Source organism: Hydractinia symbiolongicarpus, chromosome 8 (genome assembly GCF_029227915.1).
Source record: "Hydractinia symbiolongicarpus strain clone_291-10 chromosome 8, HSymV2.1, whole genome shotgun sequence".
NCBI lineage: Eukaryota > Metazoa > Cnidaria > Hydrozoa > Anthoathecata > Hydractiniidae > Hydractinia > Hydractinia symbiolongicarpus.
Genome location: NC_079882.1, coordinates 29,880,318 through 29,899,605, shown reverse-complemented (window position 1 = coordinate 29,899,605; position 19,288 = coordinate 29,880,318). Strand labels below are relative to the sequence as shown.

At 34.1% G+C, this 19,288-nt stretch overlaps 1 protein-coding gene across 1 annotated transcript; it reads left to right on the top strand.

Annotated features, from left to right (window-relative positions):
• The first annotated feature begins 10,717 nt into the window (after nucleotides 1-10,717).
• On the top strand, nucleotides 10,718-16,030 carry LOC130654695 (proline-rich transmembrane protein 1-like). Its single transcript, XM_057457311.1, has 4 exons — nucleotides 10,718-10,886; nucleotides 11,559-11,710; nucleotides 12,308-12,445; nucleotides 15,284-16,030. The coding sequence occupies exons 1-4, from the start codon at nucleotides 10,871-10,873 to the stop codon at nucleotides 15,437-15,439; spliced, it is 462 nt and encodes a 153-aa protein (XP_057313294.1). The 5' UTR covers nucleotides 10,718-10,870; the 3' UTR covers nucleotides 15,440-16,030.
• The last annotated feature ends 3,258 nt before the right edge of the window (nucleotides 16,031-19,288 follow it).

The following is a 19,288-nucleotide window of genomic DNA, read 5'->3' as shown; positions in this document are numbered from 1 at the left end:
GCATCAACCGAGACTGGATGGGTAAAAGAAGGTTAAATTGAAGTGCATTTAGAAGTCCCTTCACAAGATCTTTGGAGGCTGCCAAAAGACATACTCCTTGGCAGAGTAGAAGCAAAATTTAATGTGTCTCGCAGTAGTTAAAGCTTGTGAATCACAAAAAATGTGTAACATTTCTGTTTAATTGTGGTTAAAGCAGAAGAAAATTTTGAAATTGAAGATTGAATTGAAATATAAAAGTAAACAGAGATTCTATAATCAGGTAAAATTCATGAAGTTCTGCTCTGTTTAGATTTCTAATGATATCTTTACTTTATTCGAATTGTGTAAGGGTAAAAAAATTCGCGAAATCTTGCGACAAAAACTTTCACGAATTGTAATTTTGGGACGAACTTCGCGTATAAAACTTTCGCAAATATCAAGTTTTACTTTATTGGCAAGGGAAAACCTTTTTCAAATGGCAACAATTCTTTTTCTTTTCTCTTATTGTTAGTAATCAAAGTCTGCATTCAAGGAAGCGGAATTTTATAGCACGAAAGAAGAATGAAAACACCATATGTTATTGTAGTTGATGATTAAGGAAAAATTAAATGACTAACATTGAGATTTTTCTCGCGATTATATAAATCTAGCAAGCTATATATATATATATTATTAGCTAGCTAGCAGCTAATATGTAGCTATATCTTTGTTGATAATCTTTGTTTTGTGAGAAGGAACTGCTTCGCATAGAGGGCCGGGGCCATCCATGAAATACGTACATCTTTAGAATCCTCTTTTTCTTTTCTTTTTAAAGTTTCAGCTAATTTTTCAAATATGTGGTGTTTACTTTCAAAAGCGCTTGTTTGTGTTACTTGCGAAATAAGGGAAGGGGTTTTAGATATATGTGTATATGTTAATATTGTAGAGGAATTTATATTAGTACTTTGTTGTTCAAAAGATGAACTGGCCTCGTTATCAAGCACGTTTTCTGTATCTTCAATAAACGGATGTTCCATAAGGATTTTATTAGCGTGAGAAGGTATTTCAGGAGTCATTTAAGCAGCTGATTCCAGCACTTCAATATCTTCTTCGGCTTGAAAGTTTCATTTGCTGTTTCGTTCATATACAAAATTGTCTAACAACCCAAGAAAAGCGTACTCTTGTACATCTAATTCTGCTTTTATCACTTTTTTGGCAGCTGTACCTGATTTTTTTGCTTTTTTCAACCCTTTTTTCTGTCTGACATACTTAGTGCGGAAGCTTGTGAAAGCCATTTTAGCAGCTGCACCTGAATAAAAACATACGGATTGTGTACATCCTATGCTAAAACGTCCAGCTTTTCTGCGCAGGTAAAGTCGTTTTTATCAAATTTTAATATAATTATATAATTAATCAATATATTTTTAGTTCGAATGAACGTTCCATATGGGAATAGTTTCTATCAAGACCTGGTTTCTACATCCTGCTTATATTGTTATATTTTTGTCGTAAAATGCAGTAACCGGATAATAATCCATATAATAACTGTTTATTTTGGGAAATACCTTCGAATATTGACCTCTGTCACGAATTGCCCTCGCAAGCTCGGACAATACTTTGACGTTGGTCAATATTCTCTGCTATTGCCCTCATAAACAGTTATTATAGGCTTAATGTTATATGTCTGTTCATATGTAGTCCAAAAAGGTTTAGATGAGGATGTGACTTGGGTTACTTTGTAAGTTTTATTTAAAGCTCTCACAAGGGTGTGAATAGTCCACATTACCACAGGATCTAGTTTCTAAATTATTATTATGCAATAAAAGTGTATTTAACTTTCCAAAAATATAGTATGGGATTCGGAAAATATGGATTCTTGCCGATTTTCGGACAACATAGCTCGGAAAAGAGCGGTTTGGTTTTTATTGAACTTTTATTTCTTTTTATTTCCGGTCTGTAAAATTATAAAATTTGGCGCCATTTAATAATAACAAACTTTATCGTTCGAAGCTAGTAGTATGTTGTGAAAAAGGAATCCAAACGCAGGACAGACAGACAAAATACGGCTATTATTATGGAGGCTAGCCAGAGAACCGGGTTAAGCCACAAGTAAATGTGTGACCCGGCTTTAAACACTCGTGTAGCGCCTAATAAGAGCTTTGAACTGTGCGACACGATCAGGTTGAGCGCTTTAAGTACAGGTATACAGGATGTCGTAAATCAAGTGAAGCGCATACATCATATAATGTTGTGACTGTAACATATTTTTCAAAAAATAACTTTCCCGCAACAATAGCTAAATTTAAAACAGAGTTTACAAACCGTTGTTACTCCGCCATAGCAAAAACAATCAGTCAATATTTTATTTTGAGGAATAAGGGTCTGTGAAAGTGAAAAAAATAATCTTGACACCGGACTGAGTTCCACATCCTTACAGGCGTAACACAAAATTATCACAGTTTCGGGTTAAATAAAAAGACGGGAAACAACTAATCCTTATCCCGTTCAATTAAAAATATTAGTCAGCCATCTTTGTCAGCTCACTTTGCAGAATAAGTTTGCATGACAGTAATAAAAGGTGTAGCTACCTAACTGCATTTAGCATAAGAATTATTAATTAAGAATTATGTTGTGGCCAAATTTGTCTACTGTTTGTTACTTTCTTGCCAGAGCTATAGCTTTAGCTTCTTTAAAGAGCTAGCGAGATATTCACAACCCAGAATAATACATTTTAATAATATACTTTTTTTACATCAAAGAGCTGGATAAAGTGTTAAGCTTTATCAATTAAGGGTTCATTTATCCTCTTTGATTCAGACGTCGGAAGAATTTCCGATCAACTCCAATGTAAATCAGCCTTTGTTGCGCTAGCCTGGATACACCATTTATAAGTGAATTTAGGCTTCCGATGGTTATTTCTGGCCTCCTCTGCCATTTTAAAGATTCCGCCTGACCGGCGGAAATCAATAGCCTTGCGAGGCTCAATAATGTCTAATTTTTAAAGAGCACTCAGAAAAATACTTTGATAATTGGTGTAAAAAACATTAAAAGAGAACTAACAATTGATAACAAGTTGTGCTAAAAATGTTCGTTATAGTGTGAATATATACATAGTATATGTAATTTTTTTATATTTGTGAACTTTTGTTCTCGAGATACTATAAGTCAGAGTAGTACTACGGTTTCCGCCATGAAAGTGTCGATAACGCTTTTTTATTCGGTAAATTACTAACTTCTGTAACGTAATTCCGCGGGGATGTAAACAAACGCATTTTCAATGAATGAAACAAGGTAATGATAAACGGGGAAAATGCGTCTCCTGTGATTGCCAGAAAGTAATTTTATTCATCTGTTTTGAAATAAATATCTTTCGCAGAATAAATAATGTTTTACTGTCAGGTTTGTTCATCATGAGTTTATCACTTGAAAAATATAAGTATTACGTGTATGCGATTTTATTATAAAATTTGTTATTTTTTGTATTAAAAACATCTCGGATAATAACTTTGAGATGTGGAGTTAATGGGTAGCATTACGAAAAATCTGAAATTCACTTTCGGCGTGACTCTTCGTTAGCAGGAATTGTTATTCGTTTCAGCTTGTGCAACGTCCATTAGAAATTATGATAGGATTTCAATAACTCAACCTAATTTTAGAGTGGATTTTCTATTTTGAAATTCTTTATTTACATGGTTTAAATAAGTTTTTTTGGAATCTGTTTGGATTGCTTTAACCTTTTTTAAATAGCAGTTTTTTGTTATGTTATCGCAAAAAAAGGTAAAATAAAAGTTGTATCAATATAATAAACTAGCCGGGAAACCCGGCGTCAAAATCCTGAGTAAGACACAAGTCAAGGTGTGACCCGACGTTGAACACTCTGTGGAGCGCTTAATAAGAGCCGTAAACTGTGCCACACGATCAGGTCGAGCGCTTTAGTACGGGTATACAGTACAAGTATGTTGCAAATTAAGTAAAGCGCATACACCATTACAGTCTTGTGACTGTAACATATTTTCCCAAAAATATTTCCTGCAACAATAGCTGAAATAAAAACACAGTTTGCTAACCGTTGTTACTCCATCATAGCAAAACAATCATTCAATATTATTTTATTTTGCGGAATAAGTTTTTGTGTAAGTTAAAAAATTTATCGTGACACATGGTGGAGCACTTACTACAGTTAAACCGTGTTGCACAGGCGTATAGGAATAATACCCCTTGGAAAAAACTTTCTCGCAGACTCTGTTAAAAAAAAACAGGACTGAGCGGTAAGACCAGGAAAACAGTGTTGCACATCCGTACAGGTGTGATTAACGAGAAAAAATTAATTTAAAAAATTAGTTTAAAAATTAATTGTCACATTGGTTTGACCTCTTAGTACAGCTAAACCACGTTGCAAAGGCGTAACAGCCTTTTCCAACAAAACAGTCTGTTTTTAACACTGGGTTAAGCGCTTAGCACACTTAAACAAAGTTGATGCGGCCTATAGGCGTACCACCCTTTTTCAAAAAAACTTTATTACAACTGCGATTTAAGTAAATAAAAAACACAGGAAAAGCCTGTCGTTACATGTCCAGCTAAAACAATCGATCAGCCATTTTATTTGCAGAAAAAGTTTTCAGAAAAATAATAAATCATGTAGCTACCTAGCTAACTGCATTTTCAGCATAAGAATTAGTGCTTAAGAATATTGTTGTAGCCAAACTGCACTTTTATACTCTCACTTTTTAGCCAAAGATAGGAGCTAGCTAAATGGCCACAACCTCAACATGAAAATAAATGTAGGGTATGATAAAAAGCTCTTATACCATACAGAATAGTAATAAGTAAGGCTCTAGCTAGCTAGGCTAGCCTTCAAAATCTTCGTTCCTAGTCAAACATCCTAAAACTGGTGCGTTTAAGATCTGCACGTGACTAAAAAACGTCTCAATATATTTATCTATATTTTTTAGAACATACAAAAAACAACTATTACAAAAATAAAAAGCCTATGGAAGACAAAAAGGTGAAAAAGATTTACAAACAACACTGACCAACACCACTTAAAAAGTAACATGACCATTTTGTTTGTCTTCATGTTTTTTCGTTGGCATGTCCAGACCGCGAAAGTCTTGGATTGGTTCTTTAAAGAATCAGGTGTTTTGATTGGTATAGTATGTGCAAGCGGTCAAAAAGCGGTCAGTTAAAGTGTCAGTAACACTGTCCTATTTGTTTTCTGTGACACCTGAGCAGAATCCATTATTAAGATCACGAGGGTAATTCTTATTAAAAATGGCGTATTTAAGTAATGGATTCATTTTAATCACTTGATTTATTTTTTTAATTACAGGTTAATAAATTAAAGTAATTAAATTATTTAAGAAAATAAATTAATTTTTGGAATTTATATAATTAATAATAAGATTTCCGATTAAACAACCCCCTGGTTTTTGAAAACTCGCGCAAAGATCAAAGAAATATCAGTAACCCTTTTGAACAGACAGACAAAATGCGGCTATTATTAAAGAGATTAACTTACGCTTGTACTTTACCAAGCGCACGAATGTAACGCAACTTAGCTATCAGCGATATTATACTTTACCGAATTACTATAATTTTTAAATTCCTGTGTTAAAAATTCTTACCCCACTCTTTTAGTTTGTTTTCAACTAAGCAACGAATTCAAGTCGGGCGGGGGCGATGTCCTACAATAATTTTTAAAAACATTATATTTAAAAGAAAGAAAAAAAGAGATTCTTTTTCCCCCTTTACAACCCATACTTTGAACTAAATTTGCTGTTTTTTACTAGATAACAATAGTAAAGAGAGTATTGAAGATATTATGTCAGTTTGTCTGTTGAGTATTCACATTACTGCAGAAAGTTTGTCATTAGTTTAGTAAGCGACATTTCGGGAGATCCTTTTCCCATCATCAAGCAAAGTAAAATGATGTTAAGCATGGATTTATATAATTGCAGAGGATCAAAATTCGTAAAAATATTAGCCAATCAGATACAAGCTGATAATTTTTGTTAATTACGGTAATCAACATTTTTGTACCTAGATGGAGATAACTACTTCATCTGCAGGACTGGTAACCAAATATCAGGAAGTTGATACGAGATGCTGTTTATGTGTTTGTTGCGTTCTACACTGTTGGTTTCTTTTATCTTCCTAGCTGTTGTTCTAGATTCTCTGTCAATGATTTTCTTCTCGTCCCAATTAAACTGATGACTTTCTGACTGTAACCATTTGCGATTAATGCATTCTTTGCATGTCAAATTTTTTCTTTCCTCTCCTTTTTGTCACTGAGTACGCTTTTGACACGATTCAGTAATGATGATAAAACACTTACTGATGATTTAGGGCCTTCCATAGCAACTCCGTCTGCTTGAGTGTAGAAGTTCTTATTAAACAGATACCATGTTTTAGTTAGAACAAAATCAACCAAACGCAGAAAATCCGGTACTGGAATCTTTGTCCTTTCACCAAATGCAGCATGGTTTTCGATAAGGAGTTTAATAATGTTCAAGGTGTCTTTTATGGAAACATTTTTGTAGAGGGATGTGAAATCAAATGGTACAATGCATTTGTCGTCTGCTTTCTTTATTTCTCTGATGTAGTCCAAAAATTCTTTTGAGTTTTTGCTGTGGTCACTTGCTGTAAATTTGCTGAGGATGAAAGTAAAAAAATTTGATAGGTTTTATAACAGTGTTCCCGCGCAGGAGACTATTGGTCGAATTGGATTTCCCAGTTTAATAATTTTTGGTAGTCCGTATAAACGCGGTGGTGGTCCATCACAAGGTTTCAGTCGGTAATACTGCTTATCGTCGATGTATTCTTTTCTCTTCAACTCCATTATGATGTTTCTTGCTTCTCGTTTGATGACTTTTGTAGAATTATTATTATTATTATTAATCATATTTATACAGGTTTACATCTTCAGTATGATATAATATATCTGCACTGTTATCAACGAGTGACCTGTTAAAACAAAAATAAACAAAAAACAAAGAGCAAAAAATTGTTTTTTGTTTTTAAATAATATATATAAAATTATGAGAATGTTAGAAAAAAAGAAAGAAAAGAAAATAAGAATCAAATAGCAGACTATGAACAGAAAAATTAGCAAAAATGGGAATTAGAAAAAATTTGAGTTTAGGATTCAAACTTCACAACATTAGAAATCAGAGAAACAATAGCGTATCTCCGAGACACCCTGTAACGTATAGGATCAAGCTAAGGTAAGTTGCCAAAATCGAATTTGAAAAATAGGATTTTAAAATTCACAAAGCTTTGTAGCTACAGGGTATCTCAGCAAAAAATTAATCAAGCTAAGGTAATAGACCTAGAACTCACTTTGTTTCAAAAACTTTTTGAAATTTATCATACTCTTTTCTTCCCTGATATTAGAGGGGAGACTATTAAAAACTAAAGTTCCTTGATAATACGTAAGCTTCCGACCAGCTTCCGTCTTGATGATAGGTAAGACTAATTTAGATCAATTTCCTCTGGTGTTAATCGAATGGCTAACCAATTTGTAATTGCTGTCAACAGTAATATCGTTAACGGCTTTGAACACATCAATTGCTACTTTCCGTTTTCTTTGAGTGACGAATGTTGACCACTTCTTGCGGGTTTTGATGATGTGCTTAGCTCTTCTCAGCAAGGACTCAAATTTTCCAATCCATGTTTTATTCATTCCACCAAATATGTCGTAGCAGTAACAGAACAGTGGATGGATCATTGAGTTAAAGATGGTTTCAGCAACATTTGGAGAAATTTTGTAACGTATTTTATATAAAAGTTTGATGCGTGAGGTTATACGCTTGTATGTTTTTTTAAGGTGATGGTTCATGTTAAGGTGAGTATCCAGTTGAATTCCAAGGTATTCGTAATAATCTGGTTGGTTTATATCATTTTGATCGATCACAATATTGACAGAGGCTTGTGGTTTTCGGGACGCAAAGACGACAAATTCTGTTTTGCCCTTTTTTGGATTAAGAATTAGGCAATTTTCCTTCATCCAATCGTGAATGATATTTGCATCCAAATTTATACAATGTTCAATTTCATCCAACGACTTGCTTGATGAATATATGACTGTGTCATCAGCATACATCAAAACTCGACAGTGTTTCAATTGGCACGGTAAGTCATTGATAAGAAGAATAAATAGCAATGGACCCAGAATGGAACCTTGGGGTACACCATGCGTCATATTTTCAGGATCTGAGTATGCTCCATCAATGAAAACAGTTTGACTTCGATTAAAAAGATAACTGCTTAACCAATCAATTTCAGTGCTAGTAATACCATAATAAGGCAGTTTCTGGAGAAGGCAGCCATGGTTTACGGTATCAAAGGCCTTTCTCAAATCCATGAATAGAGCTCCGGTTGTCTTACTTTTATCCATATTGTATCTTATATCGTCAACAAGTGATTTAACCGCTTCACGTGTAGATCTTTTTCGTCGAAAACCATATTGGTGCTCACTCAATAGATCTTGATTTTTTAAATAATCAGCTAGCTGGTCGTAGACGATTCGTTCGATGACTTTAGACAACACATTTAGTACGGAAATGGGTCGGTAGTTATCTATGTTTGAGCGAGTAACAAAGATTTTGATTTCGGAATAAATAATTCTATCCACAAAAACTCAATTCCATCTATCTCTAAATCACACCTTCTGCGATATTGTAAATCTTCCCGAATATAAAAAGAAACACCACCATCACGACCATTCTCGCGATCCTTTCTCTCAAGTATATACCCCGGGACAAATAGCTCCGAATTCAATACAGTGTCGTTTGTGTGTGTCTCAGAGAAACTAACGATATGAAAACAGTTTTTCGCGTCGGATAAGAAAGATTTTATAATATCCAACTTTCCGCAGATCCCATTTATATTTTGATGTAGAAATTTCATGCCTCTCTTTGCAATGAAGTCTGACATAACAGGATCAAAGGTATACGGAATTTTCGGTTCATCTGGTGGGATACATTCGCTGCAGTAAAATTTCTCTATGTTTTCATCTATTCTGTCTGTAAGGCATTTAAGATGGAAAATATTTCCACAGGAGCAGCATTTCTCAGAGGTTTGATTTCTTCTAATACTTTCACCACAACCATAACAAGAAATACCATAATTAGAAACCATAAACAAAACAGCAAGTAGCATTATCGAACGCACGTCTGCCCGTGCTGCCATCTTTGAAGTCAAGATGTTAATCTTTCTTGAAAAGATTGTAAGGCCCGTTGTTGATGTGTTCATTGCACTTGTTGATGTAGTCAGGTGTATTCATGATAACAGTAATCGTAACATAACATCGTGCCCATGCCCTGGATATGATGTTGCTGTAACATCACTTTTTAAACAGATTCAGTTGTATTTGTAACATTCAACAAGTACAAAGTACATGAGGGAAAGTTCAAACTAAACAAAATTTATAATTGAACATAAAGCTGTCAATTATACGAGAAAAGCTAAACATATACAAAAGTGAAATAAATATATTGCTGTTGCTGTTAATTATATTGCTGTTGATTAAATTTTGACATAGATTAAAACAATCTTTCACTTAAATTTGATTTAAGCTTTCTGATTTGAGGAATGACTTAACGTTTGAGAAATGACTTTTACAATTAAATTTGGAACAACTGACCTCTACCAAGCTCGACATGCAAAAGAGTTGCTTGTGAACTTGACAAAGCTTTTATATGGTAATTAACACAGGATGCATCTTACTATAAATCCCTAATGAATACCAATGGATACCAACTGCAAATTTGAACGTTAATTATGTAAATAACATAATATGAACAAAATAAACACAACAGTTGCAACCTGATGCTTATTTAGCTGTGCAGCTAAAGCTAGCTACCAGAAAATTTAGAAGGGAAAATTTTTTTTGTTTGTATAATTCTTAAGCTCTTCAACTGTAGTAACTCCCTATTTTAATTTTGGCTACAATGGTTATGACATGTAACAGTAATCGGTTGATTAGTCGGTAATTAGACAAATTAATTACTAAATAATAGCCAGGTTACCCAGCTTTATTTCACTTACGCTAAGTTTACTTGGCTGAGATTGCAAGGAAATATAACGCAACCAACATCGTTCCGCGTAAGTTTAAAGTCTATGTCAACTTTGCTCCGCTTATACAGTTTAATCACACAGCATGTTATTTATTTAAACGGAAGCCGAATCATTAAAATAATTTTTATTTACAATATTATACATGAGAACCGTGCTGTTTTACCTGGTTTTAACATGCAAATTTATCAGTCTTGGTTGCTAAGTCTGTAAAAAGTTGTGTAGCAAAATAGGATTACAGGAGTAATCAAATTTTCTATTGTGCTGAAATCTGTAAATTAGGTTTTCACGCAAAATCTTCCATTTATTGTATAAGCATTATTTCCTACCTCAACAAAATTGATATCTTCATACTGCTAGTTAAGCCATTAATTTCTGCATTGTTTGTTTAAAAACCAATTCTGAAAGGTTAAAACGAGATTAAACTGTACCCTTGCCTTTTAAGATTGTATGCAATGCTTTCAAAACTTAACATACAACATTTCTTTGCAAGTTTACTATTCCTACAATCATTAATGTTTTTACAAAGCAGTTAATAACATAGGATATTATCTAAATGGTAAGAATAAAATTCTCCTCATTCCTTTTTATTTTATGACGCGTTTGAAACTTGGCCGTTGCTAGTTCATATAATTACATTCCATAGTTACATAATAAGTTTCTGTAGATAGATTACTGACATAGCTAACAGCTTCTCAGTTATAAATACAGTTAGAAACAAGGACGTGTAAAAAGATTTGTCTCTAGAATATTATTTTGAGTTTGGTTTCTTCGAAATACCATTTAGAATACAATTTGTTGTAGTTCTTTTGATGTTGTAAAATTTGAAGTTGTTGCGATGGAAGACACAAAGGGTAAGTAACGTATTAAACCTGATAAAACTGAAACTTTAATTTTTAAGAATTTTATGTGAAACGTTGAAGTGTTTTTGCATCATTATCTTAACCTATTATATCTGGAAGGGGAGGGGGTAGACAAAGTACCCAAGGCATATTCAATTGGGCATACCTTTTTTTGTGGATGACATTGAAAATTGAAATTTGGTGAGTTTTCTTAACTTTTATTACAGATACAAGCAAAGAAAAAAAATTGGGTTAAAAAAATTTCCCGGAATTTCCTGCCATTCTTAAACAAGAGTCTGTTCTTTAGGAATTCTTTTTTCAGCGAGTCAATACAAAGCAATTTTGTTGCGTTGTTTTGTTCCTAAAATAGTTTTATATATGCTAATTTTTTTGTGTAATCAAGGTAGACCAAAAATTTGTGTATTATGAGGACAAGAAAATTAGTCATATATATGACATCAATTTTTGATTCCTATGACCTTTTGATTCCTAGTTTTTTCACTCAAGCATGAGTGGTTTAGTATTTATGAGTCGTGGGCTTACAGGGTTACAAGGGCCAAAACAGCTCAGGTATAATAGGGTTAAACAAAAAGTAGATTTTAACCTGATAATGTATTTGGGGATAATAATATTCATTAAATCTTAATAGACACAAAAAATGTTTTTTCTACACTTTTAATTTAGATTTGCCACCACCATATGAATGCAACCCATATTTACAACAGAATGAATATGGAAATCCCTATGGTCAACCCTCTGGTCAATTTATGCAGCCGCAAAGACAGTATATGCCACAGCAACTTATACAACAACAACCTATGCATCAAATGAGTTCAGTAAGTACTTTTTTTTGTCTTATCTTAGCAACGGTCTTCCCCTTTGAAAATTTGGTAGCTTTTTAAATCTTCTCTACTTTTTTTATGCTGAACAAAAACACTTTTGCATTTTTGCCCATAGCATGATGAAGATTTGCAGCATTGTAATAGTTTGTGTCGTAACAGATGTGGAATTCAGACATGCTTACTGAGAGTTTTTGGGAGTTTCGTTCTTAATTTTATTAAAATTAAACAAATTAAAATAAATATTACCAGGCCAAAAAAAATTATTAAAATAATTCTAAAAATCCGCCTTCTTGTCACATGGCAGTTACGTGTTGAAATTAAAAAAAAATTTGTCACGAAGAAGAAACAAAATACGAAAACGCGAAAACGAACTGTCCCCAATTGTTAAATTATTTTTTCCTTTATTTACTCTCCCATGTTATAGCAAGATATTTTCCATGTGTTTCATTTCAAATTACTCTTATAATGTTTTAGTTACTCCGGCAGGAAGATTTACTTCTGATAGAAATATTTAATAGCAAAAATAGTCATAAATTTATGTGGTTTTAAGAATTTGTTATCTAAACTAGTTTTCCAATTCGTTTGTTTCAGCACACAACAGTGGTATTGTCACAACCTGAAGCTCCAGTCATCACAACCTTGCCTTATAACTACAGTTCATTGGCGTGGCGGTCTTGTTTGTTTTGTTGTTGTCCGCTAGGTATTGTGGCAATTATCAAATCTAACGAGGTATGTACGTTTTATCATGAATGTACATTTTAACTGGCGGTCGCCGACTCAAGTACCTGATAAAATGTGGTGTACTTCCTTTCTTTAAGTGTGCTTTGCTTAACCCTATTCGGTCCGGGGGGGGGCGGATTCCGCCCACCCTGACGGTTTTTTTTTAATAACTCCTGATTGCTTTGTTATATGGGTATGATACTTACTGAGTTTCAACATTTATCTATTAGACACCTGCATGCAAATTTTTTAGGTCCCATACCTTTCAGAGGCTTTGATATTGGCCATTACTCGAAACTACCCCTAAAAATCTCTATGAAATCCTTATAATGGAGAAAATATAATAACTCCTGTTAGGATTATCCTTAGAACTTGAAACTTGCAACACAACTTTGTTTCATTAAGAAGAATCATTTTGATTAATTTGAACACGTGACTAATCCGATTTTCCGATTTTGTCGGATTTTACCCGAAAATCGGAAAAAACGGATTTTCGGGCAATTTTTGGCAATTTTTTATCAGATCCATGTAAAAACCGGAAGATATGTTAAATAACTTTTATTTAGCTTTCAGAAACTTCAAACAGAATGTAAAAATTCGCTCTAGAACAAAAGTAATTATATTTTAAGCAGATAGTGGCATTGTTAACAATTTTTAAGCTTTTGATGACGTCACAGAAAATGTGCTGACGCAAGCAAATTTTTTTTGGCGCCATTTTGTTCCTTTTATGACGTACTATAAGTGTGCCAAGTTTGATTCAATTTGAACAACCCTATGAAAAGTTATTGAGGGGGGGGGCGGAATCCGCCCCCCCCGGTCATAGTATGTTCGAAAAACCCCGGACCGAATAGGGTTAAAGGCATGTTCCCAACGTCCCCTATAACGCAAAATTCGTGCGCACAAATGCAGTCAAATGGAAACGAACCTTAATGCAGCGTGTATCAGATACACTTAAGTTAATACATTTAACTTTGGATATGTGAATGTTTGGGTATCTTCCATTTAGTAGGACAGAAATAAAGAAGAAGAGCTTAAAGATGAAATCATGTAACTTTATGGTTAAGATCAAAATTTAAGCCCTAGCAATTGTTTTGACATTAAAATAGATTTAGAAAGTTGTATTCTAGTTGAACTAATTTAATGCATTTAGTAATTTCAAAATTGTTAAATTGGAGTTGTGCAATTTGGATGATACCAATGGAAAATGCCATCTTCTGCTACTCTCTTTTTGTCAACAAAATTAAGCTACCAGGAAAATATTTGATAAACCATTTTTTAGTGGAAATTCCTTGTTTATACATTTGTAAGTAAAGAGACAAGCTATAAAACTTGACTTAATTCAAGAAACAAAAGCGCGTGTTAAGAGAAAAAACAAAAACAATCTTTCCCCTTTCAGAATCAAAGTTGACAAGCTTATATCTCACACATTCAAAATGTATCAGTGGCTTGACTTTGTGAAGTAAATCTTAAGAAAATACAAACACTCCAGTTTGTTATCTTGCAGTGAAAATTTAATTTCAAAAAGAAAAAAGATCTCATGCGAAACATGCAAAAATGATTTTTTCTCTAAAATTCACAATGTACATTATGTGAGAAGGGAGAAGTGCTATGCCAAAGAACCAGGCGCGGATATAGAGTCAACCCGTTATGTCAACCCGTTATGTCAACCCGTTATGTCAATCCTGTCACACGATGTGTAAAAAATGAGCTAAAAATTACGCTGCGGTGCAAGAGAAATAATTAATTCCGCTACATATATTGTATATATAATGCATACGTTATGTACAAAGGTATTTGTGTGTTAGGCTGGGATTCCTCTATATTTGTCACAACGAGCTAGTTTCTGAAAATTTTCTGAAGAGTTTGTTTGCATCAATGTTTAATAGGTACTTCATGGACCAGAGAAATAAAATGTTAGTAAAAAACTCTTCTAGGCTTGTTCGTGTTAAACAACTCTTAAAAATATCTGTGAGTCACTTACCAACAAACTTTTAATGTAGCTAGCTATACAACTTTTCCAATCACCTTGAACACAAAGTTAACAGTTTTTTTATCTTTGAGTAGACCAACATTATATAAATAACATTTTTAGTTTATCAACCTTTGCAGAGTCTTTTAAATCACTTTGCTTGGTTGGCAAGCTATCTACCATAACATCAGTTCCTGTCTGTATAGAAACATTAACACCATCACAAGTTTATATAATATCTTGTAAATTAATTCACATGCTAGCTTCTTCCCCAAAAAAAACCTTATTATTTTGTTTGCAAACAAAAAACCCTAAAATTGCAGGGCGCCGTCTTCTTTAATTTCAAGCAAAAAGTTGTTGTTAAAAATTGCAAGTAATTTCGGATGTTGGAATTTGTGCGTATAAAACTATGGGTACCACTTCTCTCTGCTGCAGAAATCGTTCTCTTGTGTTTTACATTTCTGATTGATTTTGCCAAGTTGCCTGTTAAATTGAACGTGTCTTTAGAAAGGTTATTATAATAATATTTAATGTCAAGTAAACGTAGATTATAAAAGATAACAAATCAATATATACTTTGCAATTGTGTGGCTCTTCACAATGGACGACAGGATGTATTTCCCGTTAACAAAAATATTTTCCTCAAATAATCATTATTTAAAAAAAATTGGTCTCAGGACCCTTTTGAGTGTCTTAAGCTATTTCAACTTTTATTTCTCTCGAAAAATTATTTTTATGCCCAATGAACGCAGAAAGCACTAGCGTTTTTAGCGTTACTTTCTACTTTGTATGAAATTGTAGAATGGATGTTTTACTTTTGTCGATTTTCATAGGTGTATGCAGCGTCTGCATCTTGTTTTATTTAATTTTCGTTTTAGGTTGATGCTGCTATCTCAGCTGGGGATATGCAAAGAGCACAAAAAGCCTCCGAAGAAGCACGACGTTATGGAAACATGGCCGTGTACGTTGGTGTAGCATTTCACCTGTTGGGCATAATTTTTGTAGTTCTGGCGCGAACAATGTTCCAGAATTAAGACATTTGTTTGTTTGTGTTACATTCTACTTCCAATTGTTTAAGTAGTACACTTTACGACTGGCTAAGCCTTTTTATGAAACGGTTATTATTGCAATATCACAAGAAAGTTGTTTTAGTGTAATAAATTTAAAAAAATTTCAATTTCGAAGTACATACTTAATACAACCCAATAGCTTGCTCCCCACATGCAAATCCTGCGTTCACACTGTTTATTTTTTCTTTATCACTAAACTTAATCGTTCGATAGTGTTTAACTTTTTACGACCAACAGTTTTTACTCACCATTTTTATATATATGTTTTCATCGACATAAACTTATCTTATCTTATTGTTTTTTGAATTTTTAACTAAATCTTAGTTATTATTTATCTTATATTTTCACATACATATTATACAGTTGTTACTACTTTCAATTATCGCACTTTTGAAGCAAAAAACCTCTTCGCTAATTAAAATTGTTCGCTTTTTCGAAAGGTGATATATTCAGGTTTATTTTTATTAAATTGAGTATATTTTATGTATTTTTGGGTTTTTTGGGGGGTTTTGGGGTTTGTGAGAATTTTTCAAGACCAGAGTCTTATATATCTTACTAATTGACGTTTCAATTTGCGATGGGGCATTTACATTGGTCAAACGTACATCGAAGTAAGCAGACTGTCCTGGACGCTAAAAACCCTTGGCTCTTACATCAAGCCTTGCTTCGTCGTTGTTGACTGGTGAAAGCTTTGGCTCGATTTTCCACATCATTACAAACTTTTTGCAGCATATTCGCTCAGAAATCACGTACGTTGTTATGATGCATGGTCACAAAACCACCTTTTTTACAGCACATGGCATGGGTGGCATTGAAATTATCTCCGCACGCACATTTTGATGGAAAAATTTTCACTGAATCATTGTATCTCAGCGCAAGTGCATCTTGAAACTCTTCCTTTGTAAGAACGAAACCTTGTTCATTTAATGGTAAAGCAGCTCTAGGCACCTTTTTTACTATTCTGTTTCATTGCCCGTATCTCACTCCTGTTCAGCTGATTTTTAATTAACATTTCGTCTTGTTTTCGACCTTCCCTGACAGCGTTCACACGACAAGCTTGTTTTGTTTTATCTTTATTCGGAAGAGAATCAGTCTGAGCAATGATGGCAGTAACTAGTGGAGCAGTGATGATTTTTGATAAATCGTAATCGACGGCGGCACTTTCTGTTTGTATTGGTATTCCAAGGCCGCCGGTTTTTATCGATCTTTTGTAAAGAGCTCTTTCACTTTCTGAAATGGTGTTTCCCAAAAGAGATGGTAAAAACATATCGGATATGATCGTATCTAGACGTACCAAATATTCTTCCATGCCAGGTATTATACGCATGAAATATGTAAATTTGTTTAACTCGCCATGTGTAAAAGCTGCAAAAAGCTGCTTGGGGTTCTGTCAACGCTATTGTTGAAAGATTTTTCATTTCTTCACACCATTGACTAGTTTTGTTATTTGCACATTCATCACGAAACTCTTTGCTTCCAATTGAAGCTCCAAGATGTCATTTTTCTGTTGTCGTAAGTTGTATTGACGAGTCGCTAAAAATTTTTCTGGCTTCAAGTTCAATCGCTTCACTTTTACAAATCATCCATGATTTACTCTCGTTGACGTAAAAATCGTAGTTTTTTCGGTCTTTGATCACACCGTCCCACCACTTTTTCAGGCCAAATAATTTTACTGGCGCCAGTTGCATCATCTGCCAGCCATACCTGTTTCACATCTGCAGTAGATTTTAGACGTTCTTGCAATAACACAGTACTTAAAACATAGAAGGACATCGCAAGGTTATCACCTTGAGTTGTCCCTTCTTGCGACAAAATCTCTCTCCCATCGCCGATAATAAGACGCAAATTACTGCGGTATGTATTGATAAGCACAGTTGCGAATTGCGGACAAATATATTGTATGTTATGTAGTGCAACATGTCTATTCAAAGTGTTAAAGGCATTCTTGTGTCAACTAAAATAACGGCATAGCAGTGTTGATGTTCAAAGATTTCATGCATAGAGTGTATGGCTGCTTCGGCACCACTTTCTAGTCCAGTTGCTACTTGTAACGGACCAGCAGTTGTTTGGATATCACTTTTATTACCCAGCTTAACACTTTACCAATAATTCTACGTAATATTTCTCCTATCCCTATCGGTCGAATACCGGAATTTTTGTCCAACGTAATAAGTGCAAGCGACGTACGCTTCTAAAGATTTCGGATCGATGATTTCAGTGGCTAATTTTTTTGCCATAGAAGCAATATGTTCGCATAATTGATGCCCTTCATGCTTGTATTTAATGCTACATAGAATATTTCTAAATTGTTCTGCGTCGAATTTTGATGGACCTGGAGCTCCCTTGGTCTTTCTTAATCATGTCAGCATTTATGTTATCAAAATGGAAATTGTGAATTTCTGGTACTGTACCTTGAAGCAATGTTTCTTCTTAAACAGATGCTGGCTCTGGATGTTTATTCTTCAATTCGTGAAACGTTTCATCTGTTGGAGATAAAACTCCCTGATTATCATCATCAGATAATATTTTCAATGCAGCAGTGATTAGCTTTGCTTCGTGTCTTGTTTGTGTCGATTTTTGCTAGCACGCATTCGTTTTTGAATTGTGCGTCCTTCTTTTAGTAATAATTCAATCTTACCGTCTTTCCAAAGTTGAAACCTTTCAGCTAACTTTGAACTGTGTTCTTTTGCTTTGCTCTCCCTCGATGGTTTTTGAAGAAGAAGATTTGGTAAAATCATAAATACTTTTAACGCGATTCGATGGAATTTCGTGTCACGATTAAATTGGTCGATCCAGAAAGATAGTTTATCTCTTATAATAATACGCTAAGTGTGTCTGTCTGTCACTTTTGCAAAGTGGATAAAATTTCTTCGATAAAGTCTATAAAACATTGCCTATAAATTTGTTCTGTAAATTAGCAAACTTTGACGTTAAAGCAATATTGACGTCAAAGGAAAGTATATTAAGATTAGTGAATCCATTGCATTGCACTTTTAAATTTAAGGATAAATAACTTGGAAACGGGTGGAAATAATTGACGTCATCTCCTACGTGGGTAACTAGGGACTACCTGGGACCAATTTGGGTAAGTTTTCCAAACCTGGGTCACCAAATCCGTGTCGAAATGGACGGGTAAATGACGTCACAAAAAAACCTTTAAACCCTAATATCTCTGCATCCGTTTGTCACCAGTACACGATCCTATACATTTTCTTAATCAGCGTTTCAAGATCTATACGATGAAGGCAACAGGCATACACATTTCTGAAAAAAAAATTTTTGTGCTCTGACCGGTCTCTGCTGACGTCAGCAAAATTTAAATGACGGTTGTTTTTGTCTGTTATCCTGCCTAAGTGGATTTTTCCACGGGCTTTATCGACTAGTCTTATATAATGATACGGAGTGTATGTGACGGTCATAGTGGATATCGTCATTTTCCTTTGATGTCGCCGAAATTTTCTTGAAGTCACCGAAAAAAGTATGTCTCAAATGTTAAATTTTATGACGTTACAGCGCGACGTCAATAACACTAATTTAACGTCAATATCCTATATTAAATTAATGAAACCATTACAGTGGACTTAAAACTTTGAGGCCAAATAACTTGGAAACGAGGTGGTGACGTCAATGATTATTCACGGCTTGGCGGGTAACTAGGGACCATCTAGGACCAATTTCAGTAATTTGCACAAACCTGGGCCCCCGAGTCCGTTTCAGAATGGACGGGTTGATGATGTCATCAAAAATCATTTAAACCACCATATCTCCGTAACCGTTTGTCAAAAGTACATGATCCTATACATTTTTTTGATC

Coding starts and splice junctions, on each gene's coding strand:
- LOC130654695 (XM_057457311.1), top strand. Junction 11,711..12,307: donor CTATGCATCAAATGAGTTCA/GTAAGTACTTTT, acceptor CGTTTGTTTCAG/CACACAACAGTGGTATTGTC. Junction 12,446..15,283: donor CAATTATCAAATCTAACGAG/GTATGTACGTTT, acceptor TTTTCGTTTTAG/GTTGATGCTGCTATCTCAGC.